This window comes from Pelobates fuscus, chromosome 8 (genome assembly GCF_036172605.1).
Source record: "Pelobates fuscus isolate aPelFus1 chromosome 8, aPelFus1.pri, whole genome shotgun sequence".
Classification (NCBI taxonomy): Eukaryota; Metazoa; Chordata; class Amphibia; order Anura; family Pelobatidae; genus Pelobates; species Pelobates fuscus.
The window spans coordinates 148435962-148452279 of record NC_086324.1 but is presented as its reverse complement, the minus strand read 5'-3'; the positions used below and the strand labels follow the sequence as shown (position 1 = coordinate 148452279).

At 39.0% G+C, this 16318-nt stretch overlaps 1 protein-coding gene across 3 annotated transcripts in view; it reads left to right on the top strand.

Annotated features, from left to right (window-relative positions):
- MICALL2 (MICAL like 2) overlaps positions 1-16318 on the top strand; it is a 53127-nt gene that overhangs the window by 31379 nt on the left and 5430 nt on the right. For 2 of the 3 annotated variants that reach the window (XM_063430423.1, XM_063430421.1), the window contains exons 10-17: positions 3368-3555; positions 4786-4905; positions 7617-7832; positions 9261-9325; positions 11022-11145; positions 12224-12314; positions 14241-14314; positions 15657-15771. In XM_063430423.1, the coding sequence (XP_063286493.1) occupies positions 3368-3555; positions 4786-4905; positions 7617-7832; positions 9261-9325; positions 11022-11145; positions 12224-12314; positions 14241-14314; positions 15657-15771 (993 nt within the window). The remainder of the gene's footprint in view (positions 1-3367; positions 3556-4785; positions 4906-7616; positions 7833-9260; positions 9326-11021; positions 11146-12223; positions 12315-14240; positions 14315-15656; positions 15772-16318) is intronic. The other variant, XM_063430424.1, reaches the window with a different exon arrangement.

Below are 16318 nucleotides of genomic sequence, written 5' to 3'. Positions count from 1 at the left end.
CTTCTTGAAGTCCTCTTTATGGGGTAGGGCAGTGGGGTAAAATGTGTGTTTTCTTTATCCTTCTGTGACTGTCCTGTAAGTGTTCATTTTATAATTTCATTTTGTTCAGTCCCTGTTGCTAACCAGACTGACATTTTGGCATCGGGCCAGTTCTTCTGCTTGAATTTCCATAAATAGGATTGTCTGTGTGAACTATTGTATGATTAACTCCAGATCTCCACTATTCACTCCCCCTTTCCTCATTGTGCTTAAATTCCACATGTCAGATGGAGTGAGTTTTATATGGGTTGTGACAGATGTATTTACACACATGTCTGGGGAAAGTCCCAGGCAGGGCCGGATTAACATAGGGGCTGATGGAGCTGCAGCTCCAGGCCCAGGCCCATGGAATAGGCCCATTGATTTAAAAAAAAAAAAAAAAAAAAAATATTTTTTTTTAAATTTTTTTTTTTCACACACACACACACACACTACTCTTAGGGATTCCACCTTTCTTTTATTTTATTGGAACAGCCAGTATTTGAGGCTGCCTGGCTGGTGCCAATATTGCAGTGATACTGGCAATACAAATGCTGGTATTTTTCTCAGTATAAACAAGAGAATACTATGCAATACCAGCACTGGCCAGTAGGGGTCACTGTGTGTGGAGACAGGCAGGGATAGGAAGTTCCAGCATATCCCTCCCTGCCTATCTATACTCACTGATCTGCAGGGGTGCGGCTACAGAGAGTGCAGACAGCAACAGGAAGTAAGGGATGGGGGAAAGGCTGCAAGGAGACATACACTGAGACACTAAGGGACAGTGGGAGACATTATGGCAGACACTGAGTCACTAAGGGACATTGGGAGACATTATGACACAGACACATGGGGACACAGTGTCCCTAGTCTCCCAGTGACCCCTAGTCTCCCAGTGTATAGAATCCATCTATAAAGCAGAATCAAACTAAGTAGTTTTTTGGTGACTTTACAGCATTTTCTCTTATGTCACTCCTTGTGATTATCATCTTGTGATGTCACCCATACATATTTAATTATGCAAATTAGCAAGGCCAGTATGTTTTTCCAAGAAAGGTGGCAACCCTAACTACTTTTCACATACTCTTACTTAAGTATGGAAACTTAAGAGGGATGTATGGGAACAAAACTTGTGTGGACTGGCTGACAGTATAGTTGAAGGGACACTATAGTCACCAGAACAACTACAGCTTATTGAATTTGTTCTGGTGAGTAGAATCACCCCCTTCAGGCTTTTTGCTGTAAACACTGTCTTTTCAGAGAAAATGCAGTGTTTACATTACAGCCTAGTGATAACTTCACTGGCCACTCCTTAGATGGCTGTTAGAGATCCTTCCTGGGTCATTGCTGCCTAAAATGCATCTAAACATTCAGTGTCTCCTCCCTCTGCATGCAGACACTGAACTTTCCTCATAGAGTATCATTAATTCAATTCATCTCTCTAAGGAGATGCTGATTGGCAAGGGCTGTGTTTGAATCATGCTGGCTCTGACCTGACTCTTTGTCAGTCTCAGCCAATCCTATGGGGAAGCACTGTGACTGGATCAGGCCACCACTTCTAATGATGTCAGCAGACTGCTTTTTTCTGAGGCAAACAGCATGCAGAGTTACAGCTTCAGGATTGAATATAGTAAGATTTTGCTATATTTATGGAGGCATGATGGGCCCAGGGGGGCTAGATGGTGGTGTTAACACTATAGGGTCATGAATTCATGTTTGTGTTCCTGACCCTATAGTGATCCTTTAAGGTAATGCTGACTTTGGTCTCTCTAACACTGTGGCATGTTCCCTTTCTTCTACACTCACTACATACACCTTTTCTCTGTCCCAGACTATATACCAGGAGCTTCTGCCTGCTAGTAAGAAGGTAAGGAGACAAGTGGACCAGCGAGTGCTAGGGGACAGTCCTTAGAAAGCGTTGAGCAAGCGCATCATTAGATGCATTTATGCCAAGCTCAGGTCTGCATAGTATGCCCTTAGTTGGCCAGCTGCATGATTGGCAGGCAGCCTGACATGCATTCATGCCAGGCTGGCCTTCTAATTGTTCGGGCAGACATGTCCTCCTTTTCGGCATTTTCGCCCCTTTTGGCAGGTTACGTGATTTGCGTCAGTGGCACACCCTTTTAGCCTGCCCATTGACTTCCTGCTTGACTGGACACTGTTGTTAGGGGTTATGGATTTACTTGAAAGATGAAAACATAAATTAGAGAGATTAGCCTAGGGCATGTGTTTTCTTATAGCTGCTTGTTTCTTTCTCTCCAGCACCATCTCCATCAGATACATGACGCTTGGGAGTGTTTTACTGTTTTTGGCGATATGATTCTGTAATTAGGCCCGTCATAATTGTCAGCACCAGGCCCACTGGGCTCTTAATCTGGCCCTGGTCCCAGGACCTCTGGATTAGTAACCCCTATGGTACCCCTGGAAATATTCCCTGCGTGTTGAGCGGCTGTTTGTCATCTTCCAGTGGTGGAACAAATACAGCCAATCAAAGACCTTTGGATAAATGTTCCAGAAGTAGGAGAAGGAAATAAAAAAAAGAAATACATTTATTAATGTATAGACCTCCATATTAAGTTAAAAAAAAATGTAAAAAAAAATAAAATACTTTTTTTATAGATAGCACTGTTATATTTATTAATAAAAAAATTATAATTCTAGTAATGGGTTCTTTACTGCTTTAGTAGATCAGGTACCGGTAATCGCGGTAGAAGTGTCCTCAATAAGAATTCTTCTTCAGATACCCACCAGACTTGTATACATGACCAAAGGTTTCTTGTTTAGTGCCTGTACAGAGTGCATTTGGAACGAACATTTCCTCTGATGAATGTGTAGAAACAAAATTGTATCCATGAGGCAGAATATAAAATGTTTATTTTATATGATTACTTATTTTCCAAATTATGAGGTTAGGCAGATGCTGTGTTTAAGCTGCTTTTATTTTTATTATCCCCAGTGTGAGAGTTGGGCATTGAAGACAGGGAGTCCTGGGCAAGTACCAATCAGATGTGCTTCCTTGTTGATGTCTGTGTCACTGGACATTAAAACGAATCTGCTACTTTGGCAGACCATAGAAGCGTTTATATAAGGTGCATCCAAGTCACCTGTCACCAGGTGTGCAGTTAAAGAACAAAGAAAGAGGTTTATACACTAAATAGGGAATTGTTGTAGATTGAAAACTAGCACGTTAGGCTAAAATATCCAATTTGTGATGGTCGCCGAGTTGGAGAATTTTTAAGATCTGCTATTTTGTACTGTATTTTTTTTTGCAATTTGTTTTGTGTTTCGAAATTCTATGTTCAGGAGTGAGAGATGAATCTTAACCTGAGGTTTCTCCCCTTCCCCACAGGGCACAACTTGAAAAGGAAAAATCGCATCTCCGCGTTGAAGACAAAACATCGCAAAAGAAGCCAGTTTCAATCAATTCAACAGTCACTGTGACCATCAACACAAACTCACCTGGGAAAGAGAACAAACCTTCTCAGCTCATTGCAACACCTACATCAACAAGCCAGGTGGCCAAAGGTGTTGAGAAAGGTAATTAATCTATAGTACAAATGCCTGTAGTTATTTATTAAAATGCTCGGAATTCTAAGTTAATTTCAGAGTTGTGGAGCAACTTTGCTCATTTAGAGATTTTTTTTTTCCAAATTGGCTGTATTTGTAAATCTGTAAAGATCGCATTTTTACTTTCTGGTCAGACACAAAAAGAAGGTATATTTTCATTTCCCTGTACAGGCAATCCCAGTAAACCCTTCAATATCATTTACTACTGTAGATAAAAATGGAACGGTTGTGCACAAGGAAAGGTGCCAGCTGCTGTTTATAACTAACTTTAAACAAAAATTCGGTAAGAGACTTTAGTAAATGACTGTGTTAAAGATTTACTTCCTGAACAGATTTTCTTTGTAATGCTAAGAAAATAATATTTAAAATCCAGTCCAAGATAGCCTGGAACACACTGGGCATTTCTAGATTGCAGTTGGAACAATGTTTATTGGTACACAAAAATAAATGTTAAAAAAAAAGGGGTTCTCGTATATGTTCTTAAAGGAACCCTATAGAGTCAGGAACACAAACATGTATTCCTGACTTATAGTGCTAAACCCACTATTTAGGTGGCTTGCCCCCCACCTTATACCCCTTAAAAGGAATTAAAACTCACCTTCTATTCAGCGCTGCGCCGGTCTGCCGGCACTAACCCCGCCCCCTTGGTGACATCAGAATTGTCGATTTTTTTTTTTTTTGCCAATCCAATGCTTTACCTTGGGGAAAGAATTGGATTGGCTAATATTGGCAAGGGTGTGGGGCAAAACACAATTTTAACCAATCCGCACCTCCTCGTAGCGATGCATTGAATGAGGAAAATTACGTGTCCCCATGCAGAGCGTGGAGACGCTGAACGACAGTGCTGCCTACTGTGCAGCACTGCCCCAGGAAGCACCTCCAGTGACCATCGGAGGAGTGGCCACTTGGAGGTGTCCCTAGGGGCAATGTAAATACTGCCTTTTCTCTGAAGGCAATGTTTGCATGAAAATGCCTGCATATAATGATTATACTCACCAGAAAAACTGCATTAAGCTGCAGTTGTTCTGGTTACCATAGTGTCCCTTTAAGGAATAAAAGTATTGAATGAATAAAACCTGGAATGTTGTTGGATTTTTGGGACTTGATTTAGAGAAATATTGACGAGGATCTCCACCTGGTCCAGTAATGCGCAGTGTGTTCGTATTGACAGTTGGGAATTAAAGTGTTGTATGTTTTTAGCTCCTACAGTTATTGTGACCATCACTCCAAACCTACCGGCATCCGGAAAAGACCACAAGTCTAATCAACGACCTGCTTCTCCTGCTGAATCACATCAAGAAGACAAAAAGGAAGAGAAAGGTAACTGTATATGTATTTTTTTGATTGATATAAAAGGTTCTGCACTTCTTAAGTATATCTTTTTATTCAGAACAGGTTGATCTAAATCGTTTGCTCGTTTAGTAATTTGCAGTTATTCAACTCTAGAACTTTTGCATAATCTGTCCTTAAGGCACAAACTGGTTTTCAGGGCAGTGATTGACACTTTGATTTGTGAAGCCACTTGTAAATAGATTAAATAAATACAGTTTATTGGATGATTTATGGAAACTAAAGGTGAGTCCCCTACAGAAACTCAAGTCTAGTTAAGTATCTGGTAGGGTAATGGAACTTCTGTGGACACTGGTGTGATAGGTCCAAACCGTATAGCAGAGTTCACACAGCCACCAAATACTGAAAGTATACCTACACCCAGCACCTGCAGTTCTAATTTTAATAACGCTGTTAAACAAGTATTACAGCAGGTTTATCTGCATACTACTTGGGGTTTTTCTTTCACTTTAAAACAATATATTTTATGTCGGATGGTTAAAGGGACACTCCATGCACACTCAAGACACAAACGTGTACAGAAAAAAGTTTAGCAGATTTTTCCGGTGAACCCCCCTCCCTCCTCCCTAGTGTAGACAACTCTTTTCACAAAGCCGCTTCATTATTAGACATACTCTGAGTACAATACATGCTCATCCAGTGAGTGGTCAGAGTTAGCGGAGTTGCTGACACGACCTGAACCTTACTGTCAATCCACGATCTCTTACGATCAGCCCATGTCATGGGCTTAAAGGGACACTCCACTGCCCAGTTTCATATCTGCCTCTATACATCTGGTTTCAACTATCAAGCTTGATGGAAACAAATATTTAGCATTTGGATTCCTTTCCGATTTTTGCTCCTCCTGACATATTCCAAACGTCTGCTTTTAGTGTTCTTTGTCCAAGGTGAATATTTCTTTTCGGTGTCGTTTAGCTTCTTTGCAGCGGATCTTTGATTTGCTGTTTTCAAAAATCTCCTGTGAACAGTTAGTGTTGGAGTACCAGTGTCTAGTAGCATTTAGCTGAGTTGGTTTATCAGGGGCCGTTAATCACCAGTTTTGCAGGTTCGTATGAACCAATGGTTACCAGCTGTACGGTGTTTTACCAGACCACCTTACAATTGAGGTGCCCACAGCTTCCCCCTATGCCAGTGAGAAGGTTAGGGAGCTGCAAATGGCCCATTGGCCAGTAGTTTGAGACCCCTGCTTTAGGGTGTTTTTCTTAAGTGAGCGATTGGGGGGTGTGGAGCGTTAAAACTATTTGTGTAAATTTTAGGATGGGAAAGTCCACCTGAAAAACCTGACCTGTATATATTTGTGTTCTTCTCCTTTTTGCCTTTTATTTTAGAAATCTGTTGTCCACTCACGGACACTCATTTTCCGTATAATACTTCATTTTGGGTGTTACATGCCTAGCTAGCATTTAGTCTTCAATCTAGTATATGTATTTGTTTTTTTTTGTGTTTTTTTTTTTTTTGTGTCTTGCAAGGAAATATTTGCTTAGACACATATTGTTCTTTATGTAAATTTATTATATATGTGTTTTTCTTAATATCTTCTCAAACCCGGTCCTAAAAGAGGACACTGGAAATTCATAAGCACTTTGGACTATACATCCGTCTCTCTAAGGCGCTTGTGGTGAGAGTTTTTGTTTCGCTTGGGACGTTTAAAGTTATATAGTTTCTGTTTGTGGATGTGTGATTTTGCATGTTCCATCCCAGTGTCGTGTGCACCTGTGCATTGTGTTACTGCATGGGTGTGTACCTTGACATCACAATATGTATACTGGTAAGATCCATACACAGTAAAAAAAATCTTAAACCCACACCAAACGCCAGCTTTTAAAGTCAAAATTTTCTAAAAGTTTTCATTTACCAGTTGATACATGCCGAACATCCAGTGATGACTATCTTCTAGGAGATACGTGTGCCAACATGTAAAGTGTTGTAAAAAAAAAAACTGTTTCACTTCACGTACATGTTTTGTGTCTATCTTCCTGTCTGCCTCCTATCTCCCTGTCTTGGCAGTCCTTCAGTCTATTTGCTTATTTATGGTTTTATCTTTCCTTTTATTGAAATTAAAAGTAGTAGAATTCCAAATGTGATTAACCTTTTCCTAGTTTAACCATAAAAACATTGGAGAGGAAATGTAAGATAGTGGAAATATATTGCAATAATGACTTGTTTTAGTACATCGTGAATGAACATCTCTGAATGAACCACAGCATGTATTTTTCTTAAACAGTGTGTGCATTTATATATGCAACTTCTTAAAGCTACAGCGCTCTCAATTTTGATTGGTTCAGATTTTATTACTGACTTCTTGAAAACTTTAAGTTGGATTATTCCAGTAAATCAGGGACAGTTGGGAAATTGAAAAAGGAACTGCAAATTGTAGGCCAATTAAGTCTGTGAATTCTGTTTTCATTTTGACACAAGTCACAGCTTATAGGATAAGCCCTACAGATTTTGCGTCAAACTTGCCATTGCACTTTGACGCCTGCCTGTCTACCTTTTTGCATGATCTCATCCTTGCTATATAGTGACTGGATTTTTGTTTTCTGCATGATATCATGACAGGTCTTCATTTTTATGTACAAGTTTCATCGTAAAGCTATAAGGACTTGTAAAATGTGAATTAATTTGCATTATTTTTAACTGTTCTATTCTCTATTTCTTAACCCTCTCATCCGCTCAATCAGCAGCGTCCACCACAACGCCTTCAAGAAAAAAACTTCTCCCTGCTAAAGTGGATTTGATTAGTGACTGGCCCCAACCTAAGCTGAAATGGCAGGATGAAGGTCCGTCCAGTGACACCGAGCCACCCAAATGGCGCCCTCACCTGAGCAACAGCACCGATACATCTTCTACAAACAATACTAAACTACCACCTTTGGTCACCAATGGCGACAGTAATAGTAAGTGCACATGTTTCTTAAACACATTAAAGGGCCACTATAGTGCTAGGAAAACATACTTGTTTTCCTGGCTCTATAGGGTCCTTGGGTCCCCCTCACCCTCTGGCCCCCCACCGGTCGGGCTCTAGGGTGAGGAAGGGGTTAATCCCTTACCTTTTTTTCCAGAGTCGGGCTCCCTCGGTGCTGGGGACTCTCCTCCTCCTTTCCCCGACATCGGCTGAATGCGCATGTGCGGCATGAGCCGCGCGCATTCAGCCAGTCCATAGAAAAGCAGTCTCAATGCTTTCCAATGGACGCTGGTGTCGTCACAGTGAGAAGCGCGGAAGCGCCTCTAGCGGCTGTCAATGAGACAGCCACTAGAGGCTGGATTAACCCATTTGTAAACATAGCAGTTTCTTTGAAACTGCTATGTTTACAGCAGAAAGGGTTAATCCTAGATGAACCTGGCACTCAGACCACTTCATTGAGCTGAAGTGGTCTGGGCGCCTATAGTCGTCCTTTAAAAATCGTGGATAATGGTTTCCATTCCCTTCCCCCTATTTTTGTGTGGCACATTTTTATTTTATATGTAAAGTATTTTTGGGGATATTTTAATATTTTGAATAAAATATTTTAAAAGTTTATTCAACAATTACTAAATAATTTTAAAAAGTTATCCAACAATATAAAATTGATGAGCCATGACTGCTATAGACCATTTTATACATTCTCTAATTCACACTAAATTTTAAGCATTCAGTGGTTTCTATATTAAATATATGAAGTCCGACTGATCTATATACCAATCCGTTCATTATTCTTACAGCTACTTGATGATTTGTTTCCCACACCTCGTGGGTGAAAACAAATTCCTCCCATTACTTTTGGCAACATTAGTACCGTGCTTCTGTTTTAAATATCCACCTGTATTATTTATAGCTCGTTTCGTCCGCGGTCAGGTGACTGAGCCAGGTCACTGTATGCTTTCAATAATCTCAGTGTTGCACAATACCTTTCTCTAGAACACGAAAAAAAACTTCCTCCGCCTCACCCTTCTGAGTCATGTGAGCGGGAAGGTAAACTGGAAATCCCATCACATGTCAGGTCATATTCTGTGTAATGTTTGCTGCATAATGCGAAGTTAGCAACGTAATTACCAGTGTGTCCCAATATATCCTAATTGGATTACAGAATGAATTACGTGTTTGAGTGGCCACAATCGCATAAGACATAAATAATTAAAACCGTAATGTATTCACCTACGTAAATAAATAGAATTTGTTCATAAGGGCATTCGTTTTTGTTTTTGTTTGGTTTGTTTTTTTTTTTTGGTTGTGTGCAAAAATGTTTAAATATGTATTAAGATTGTGTTTATTGGCCTTCTGCCTTTTTCATATTTGTAATATATATATTGTTTTCCTACTAATTATAATTTTTTTTTTTTTTCAGTTAAAACTTCCAACTATAAGCCCCCAAATTTCATGGATAATAAAAAAGGAACATCACAAAACAAGGTTTGTACAGACCTGTGGTTTATTATGTTTTTGTTTGTATTCAAAGCCGTTCCTGTGATTAATGTATTCCTATAAAGACACTAAATACCAAGTTTAAAGTTCATGTAAAGCACAATGACAACTACAGCTCATTGTGCAAAGAGACCATTTTATCCAAAAAACTGGGGTCTATCGGGACCTAAATCGAGGCCACTTGGATACTATGGAAGTTAAATTGTCATATTTTCCACCCTTATCAGCACTGGGAAGCTGATAAGCTGCGAATATCTTGCAGTGCCCTTACAAACCATTTCCCAAACTGATATCTATTATTAGAATATTTTTTTAGATTTTCAGTAAAAAAAAAAAAAAAAAAAAAAAGTGCACATTTTCTCAAATGCAGAACTCCAAAATAATTTGTTTAATTTCTATTTGTTTAACACAACATCTCTAACAGTAAATTGTTACATTAGATCATTTGTAAAGTTTTATATTTTCAATACTCTAAAATTAAAGCAGCTAACGGAGCACATACATTGTTTACTGACTTTATGGCCATACTTCAATTTTGCTCCATTCATTAGAGAACAAATCTCTACAGCATCTGTCATGACAGCATGCGTTTTTACAGTGTGCGGTATAGAAAAATACTCTCTGTAGTAGCTCTTTGTCCTTAAAACACAGGGGTACAACTGGGTACCCCTAATAACCATGGCTTAAAGGACCTCTATAGGCACCCAGGCCACTTCGGCTCAATGAAGTGGTCTGGGTGCCAGGTCCCTCTAGTTTTAACCCTGCAGCTGAAAACCTAGCAGTTTTAGAGAGTTTTAGGGTTAATCCAACCTCTAGTGGCTGTCTCACTGACAGCCGCTAGAGGTGCTTTCGCGATTCTCACTGTGAAAATCACAGTGAGAAGGCGCTGGATGTCCATAGGAAAGCATTGAGAAATGCTTTCCTATGGGCGGTTTGAATGCGCGCGTGGATCTGACGTCTGCAGATGGAGGAGAGTTCCCCAGCACAGAGGGAGCCCAGCGCTGGAAAAAGGTAAGTGGCTGAAGGGGTTTTAACCCCTTCAGCCCAGTGGGAGGGGGGCCCTGAGGGTGGGACCTACGAGTTTGTTTTCCTGGCACTATAGTGGTCCTTTAATGTGAACACTTGCGGTGCTGGTGACCATAACTCACTTTGCTTAGCTGAGAGTGATGGCAGTTGGTTACTTCTAACGATCTTTGATAGACCCCCCCTGACCCTAAATGTGGATTTTCAGGTTTCTAAACAAGTGCTGTTGAGTCTGGTGAAACCGTCATTATCAATGGGTGAACTTGGCATTATCAGCAAGGACAGGCATGGTCCCCAACATTCTCTCTATGCTGAGAAGACCCTTGCTTTAACTGAAACTAATATAACATTGTTTGATCATAAACTGACAATTGATGCTAAAGACTCCAGGCAGTACAACAACTACAGCAATATAAATAGATGAATCCGCTGTTACTTTGTATAAAGAGTTGTCAATCCCCGATACATAGATTGATGTAGATCTCGCGCTGTCACGGTCTGCATTTTACGAGCATTATAACGATGAAGGTTCTTCAAAAAAAATAATAATGCTGGATCGTGCAAGCTGTCTTATATTTGTATCTTTTATGGAGATCACAGGGTATAATCGTAACCGACTATATAAAAGGGAATCAATAAGGTCATTTTGATCTCATTACAGCTTAATTCAGAATACATTCCAGAGGAATACATCCAACAGGAGCTCCAGATTATCGAGCAGGAACTGGACTATTTGGAGTTGCGTGGAGTGGACCTGGAGAAGCAGCTTCGCAGCAGCGATGGAGGTGAGAGCGGGTGGGAATAGATTAGAAATCGGGTGATGAGAATTTATAGAACATGAGTCGTTCTAGAACTGAGCCGTTTTATTTATCTTGTAGTATAGAACTTCATAAAGGTGTGCGTTTTTGTTCTGTTGGCTACAGCCAATCACAGAGCTGTGACTTACACCGCTAGTTTTCAAGTGCACCTTGCTTCTGGCTGACAATGATTGGGTATGGAGTCTTAGCCTAGTGATTTATGCTTTCTGGTACCATTCACTTAAAATCCAACATGAAACCTATGCCTATTTAATTGAACCAGGCTGATAAATTATAATCTTAAAGGAGCATGACAATCACCGAAAGTGCTTCCTCTCCAGAATTACGACAAATCTCATCTTGCTTTTGTTTGTTTTTTTCCTTCTAAAATGATAGATGCACTTTATATTTATTTATTAAAACAAAAAACAAAAAAAACATGCACGGTAACTACACCAATATCTCTCACTGCTAAGAAGACTTGGTTAGACTAGTAGACAAAATGTTCATCAATACTTTTTCTTTCAACCCTCGCGCAACATTTTCTCATTCCAGTGAGTGAGGATCAAACACAGTCCAGCTGTAAGCACCATTTAGTTGAGGGGGAAAATGTTTTTACATTGTTGCATGTGCAAGTAATTTACACAGGGGTTCAACCCAACACGGTATCTGAACTGCACCATAGTCCTTCTAAGCAATGTACGTGTTGGTTAAGTAGAAGAGGCTCCTTCTCATTTTACATTCTTGAACGATCAAATGAGTGGTAATGTTTTGCTCAAATTGGGTTTTATAAAAAAGCTAAATGTTACTACTCTTAATTGTACCATATACACCACACACACACACAATCTATTTGAAGTGGTGCTGTTTGTATTTAAGTTACTTTCAGACGGTTTTGTGGGAAGTTGACACATTTCATAACCTTAGGATTGCAGAAGGCCTATCACAGATCAGCTATTATTTAGTGCTTTGAACTTTTTTTCTTTTCTGTATATTGCATTAAGAAATAAAAAATAATGGTTGAAAGTCTTTGTCACATTTGCTAAAATTTTCCTGTCCTTTACAGATGACTCGGAGGATGCACTCATGGTAGACTGGTTCAAGCTTATTCATGAGAAACAGCTGCTGCTGAGACGCGAGTCTGAGCTAAACTACATGTATGTATAGATTCATGCCTGTGCATGTAGGCACATAAATGATAATGCCTGTGTATGTTGTTACATAAATGATCATGCAAACAAACAAAATATGTGAACACAACTCCAGTGAAAATAGTGATTAGTATACAAAAAATGGAGCTTCCCTGTATAAGGTGAAGTATCCAGAAAAGGTCCCCAAAGACTTCCTCTTGTCTTCAGCATACATACAAAATAGAGTAGGGGAATATCTGCTAAACACAGATCAAATGGAAAAACATAGCGTGTGAGAGTAAATGAGGATATATAGTTAACAATTAACTGGGCGTCCCAGTGGTGATATGCTTATTGTTTTTAACAGATATGTAAGTTATTAAATCTCTTTTTTACTTTACTCTGGAATTGCACCTTGTTTTTCCATATATATTTTCTCTTTTGAGCAAATATTCCTAAACTACTGATGGGAGTGTGAGGATGAACATAGAAAACTTTGAAGAAAAAGATTACACTCAAGGCTTTTTTACATCTGAAAATTTGTGAGTGGCCAATTGTTAACTATATATCCTCATTTACTCTCACACAGTTAAACGCTATGTTTTTCCATTTGATCTGTGTTTAGCAGATAATCCCCTACTCTATTTTGTACATAAATGATCATGCCTGTGTATGTAGGTACATAAATGATCATGCCTGTGTATGTTGGTACATAAATGATCATGCCTGTGTATGTTGGTACATAAATGATCATGCCTGTGTATGTAGGTACATAAATGATCATGCCTGTGTATGTTGGTACATAAATGATCATGCCTGTGTATGTAGGTACATAAATGATCATGCCTGTGTATGTAGGTACATAAATGATCATGCCTGTGTATGTAGGTACATAAATGATCATGCCTGTGTATGTTGGTTGACACATTTCTTGCTCCTTACAGTGGACCTAACCGTATCTCAAAGTGATCTCATGGACAAAGCTTTTAAAGCAACACTAGGTCACAATAACACCACTGTAGACTTTAATTGTTCTAACATGTTGGCCCACAACAGCTTACTATATATATACATACATATATATCTATCTATCTATCTATCCAGCCACACAGTGCTTTGGTGGTGCTAATTCAAGACATTCAATTCCGTTCTAGATTCTTTAAAAGTGAAATTTAATATTCTTTCTACTTATACCCAATGTTTATTAAATATTTAGTATGGAGGTTTTAAAGAAAAAAAATATTACTTTTAAATGTACACTCTGCTTTAGTTATCTCTATGCTAGAAGTGGATGCTTCCATCTTGGCTCTCTGTCAATCATCCTTAGCAATATGGCCCTTTTTTCATCGTTGAACATCGTTTTTGGAAGAGAAGAAACAGAAACCGTGTTAATGATTTCCTCCTCATTTGCATAATGGGCCATGACTGTGCCTGGACTGATCTGGATTGTGATGTCACTTGCTAAATCTCTCATCACATTTTAACCCCTTAAGGACACAAATTCAGAAATAAAAGTGAATCATGGCGGAATATTTCACATGTCTTTAAGGGGTTAAAGAAACCAGGGCATCATGTAAACAAATCGTTAGCAAGAATTACAGGTGAATTTCAATAGTTTATTCAGTGCTGTAATTTCCACCGACGTGACTGTTCCTCTTTTGATTCTATAATTGAGATCTTCCTTTGAAAAAAAATCTTGAGCCGTAAGGAATGAACATATGTTGATACATGCATTTTTCACAATCTACCAGTAATGAATTTGTGATTGCTATATTAATCGGGAATTGGGAACTGGCTGGGTTGGGTCTGTGCATATTTTGGCATTTTATTTTCTTGTGTAAACATCCACTCTTTTTATCAAAATCTTATGGAGCTACTTGTTCTTAAAGAGCCCTGGCCGCACGTTTTATTCTCGAATTTATTTTTCTCTGTTGTTGTGTCTTGTGCCTGCAGTTCTAGGACACAGGTGTTGGAGAGCCAGCAACTTGACGTTGAAACCGAGCTCAGGAATTTAATGAACAAGCCAGGTGAGCAGCAGCGATCAGTAAACACAACCTAATCTTGGTGAGAGGGTGGTTTATATTGCTGAACACATGTCTTTCTCCCCGGCTTTGCAATCCCTCTGTTAAAATGTCTAGAAAACTGAAGGGAGCCCCGGGGCCAAGTAGAGAGATCAACCACACCAGTGAATGGAATTACAAGCATAGGTGTGGCATATAGAATAGAAGCTCTATCTTTTCTGTATGTGCTAAAGCAAAGACTGTGATCAGTTGGTTGACAACGCGTCGGTTACAGGAATTCTGAAGACGGAACTTTAGAAAACTCGCAACACTTATCTTTTATTAGATAATCATTTTAAACTGGAAAAATAGGCAAAAAAATTGAGAGAGAAAGGAAAAACATGTTAATAGAAATATTATATCTAAATATATAGACGCTACTTTTTTTTTTTTTTTTTTTTTTTTTTTTTTTTTAAGACATCAATGACCCTAAAATCTAGCCTTGTGCGCACTGTATCTGTTATGTATAATGCTTATTAAAATTGACCTGGGAATTGGATGGAAGGGGCTTTATAGGGAAATATAAAGTGGGGATGGGCTTAGGTGCAGATGTGAGTAAAAACCACTCCACATCATTTATAAAACAGAGTTTTTCTAAAAAATAATTTCTAGAGATCAGAATATAAAGTTTTTTTTGAATTTATTTATTTATTTTTTTTGTAGAGTACCGACATATGCTACAGAGCTGAGCTGTGCAAAGTACAAAAAAAAAAAAAATCTAATAAAATGTAAAGGTAAAAAAATAAAAAAATAAATGAGGGTGGGCTTAGTTAAAGTTGTTTCCATAAGGAGAAGATTCCAGTAATCAACTCCCTGTGCGCTAATCAGTAAAGAGGTAAATAGATCTATAATTTGTAAATGCATGAGTGCTTTATACAGAGATTTTGCCCGCCGTAGGTAATATTTTTGCTGCATGGGAAGCGGCTGGGAGATATATTTGCCAGTCTTCCTCTTGGTGGCAACACCTAACTCTTTTCAGCTCCTGGTAGATGATGTTGCCAGGAGCCGCATCCTTCTTGTACCCTCATGCTTTTGTATTGGTATAAGATGGGTGCCTTTAACCACGGGATTTGCCACTGATCTTCTTGTGAATGAAGATTCCTGTGCCACCTCTTGTGAATTGTGCAAGATCATGGCTTTTCCCATCGGCCCTTCTCAGTGACCATGTGTGTAATGCAGTACATGTGAATGTTTATATAAATGTAATTAAAAGTTTAAAGTGACAGCGCTGTTTTAAACATTTAACCTGGATTGCGATCACCATTTTATTAAAAAAAAATATATATATTTATATTTTTCTTTCCTCCAGAGAGTCTGAAGACTGCAAAGGAAACTGAAAGAGAAAAGGAACTGCTTGAAAAGTACCTGTTGATAGTCAATGACCGGAGTGAGATCATAGAGTGTTTGGATGAAGACAGAATCCGGTGAGACATGGCTCTCTTTACTGCTTTTTTTTATTCCACCCCAGGACTGTCCAAATGTGGCCCTCCAGGTGTTTGGAACTTAATGTCTAATAATATTCTGACAGCTAATTGCCGGCCAACAGTTATGGGAATTGTAGTCTCACAACAGCTGAAGGGCCTAGGATTTTATAACCGGTCCTGCACACATACCCCTGGATTTTTTTTTTTTTTTGGAGGCATGGTGGGGGGGGGGGGGGGGGGGGAGGGGGAGTTAAAATAAATAAATAAATTCAAACTTTAGTAAGCGACACTGATTTTGCAGTCGTCAAACTTGTGAAAAATGGCTAATGATTTAAAACACACACTGCAGAACTCATTCAAACCTTAGAGTCACAGGTTGTATTCCCTGCAGGACATATTCAGGAGGGAGAACACCATTGAACGTTTTTAGCACTTTACAATGAAAGGGATATGTTGTAATATTTTTTTATGGCTAAATGAAATTTCTGATTATTCTTGTTAGCATTATCTATGCTCTTGTAGCAAATTAATTCCTGATGTACAATTA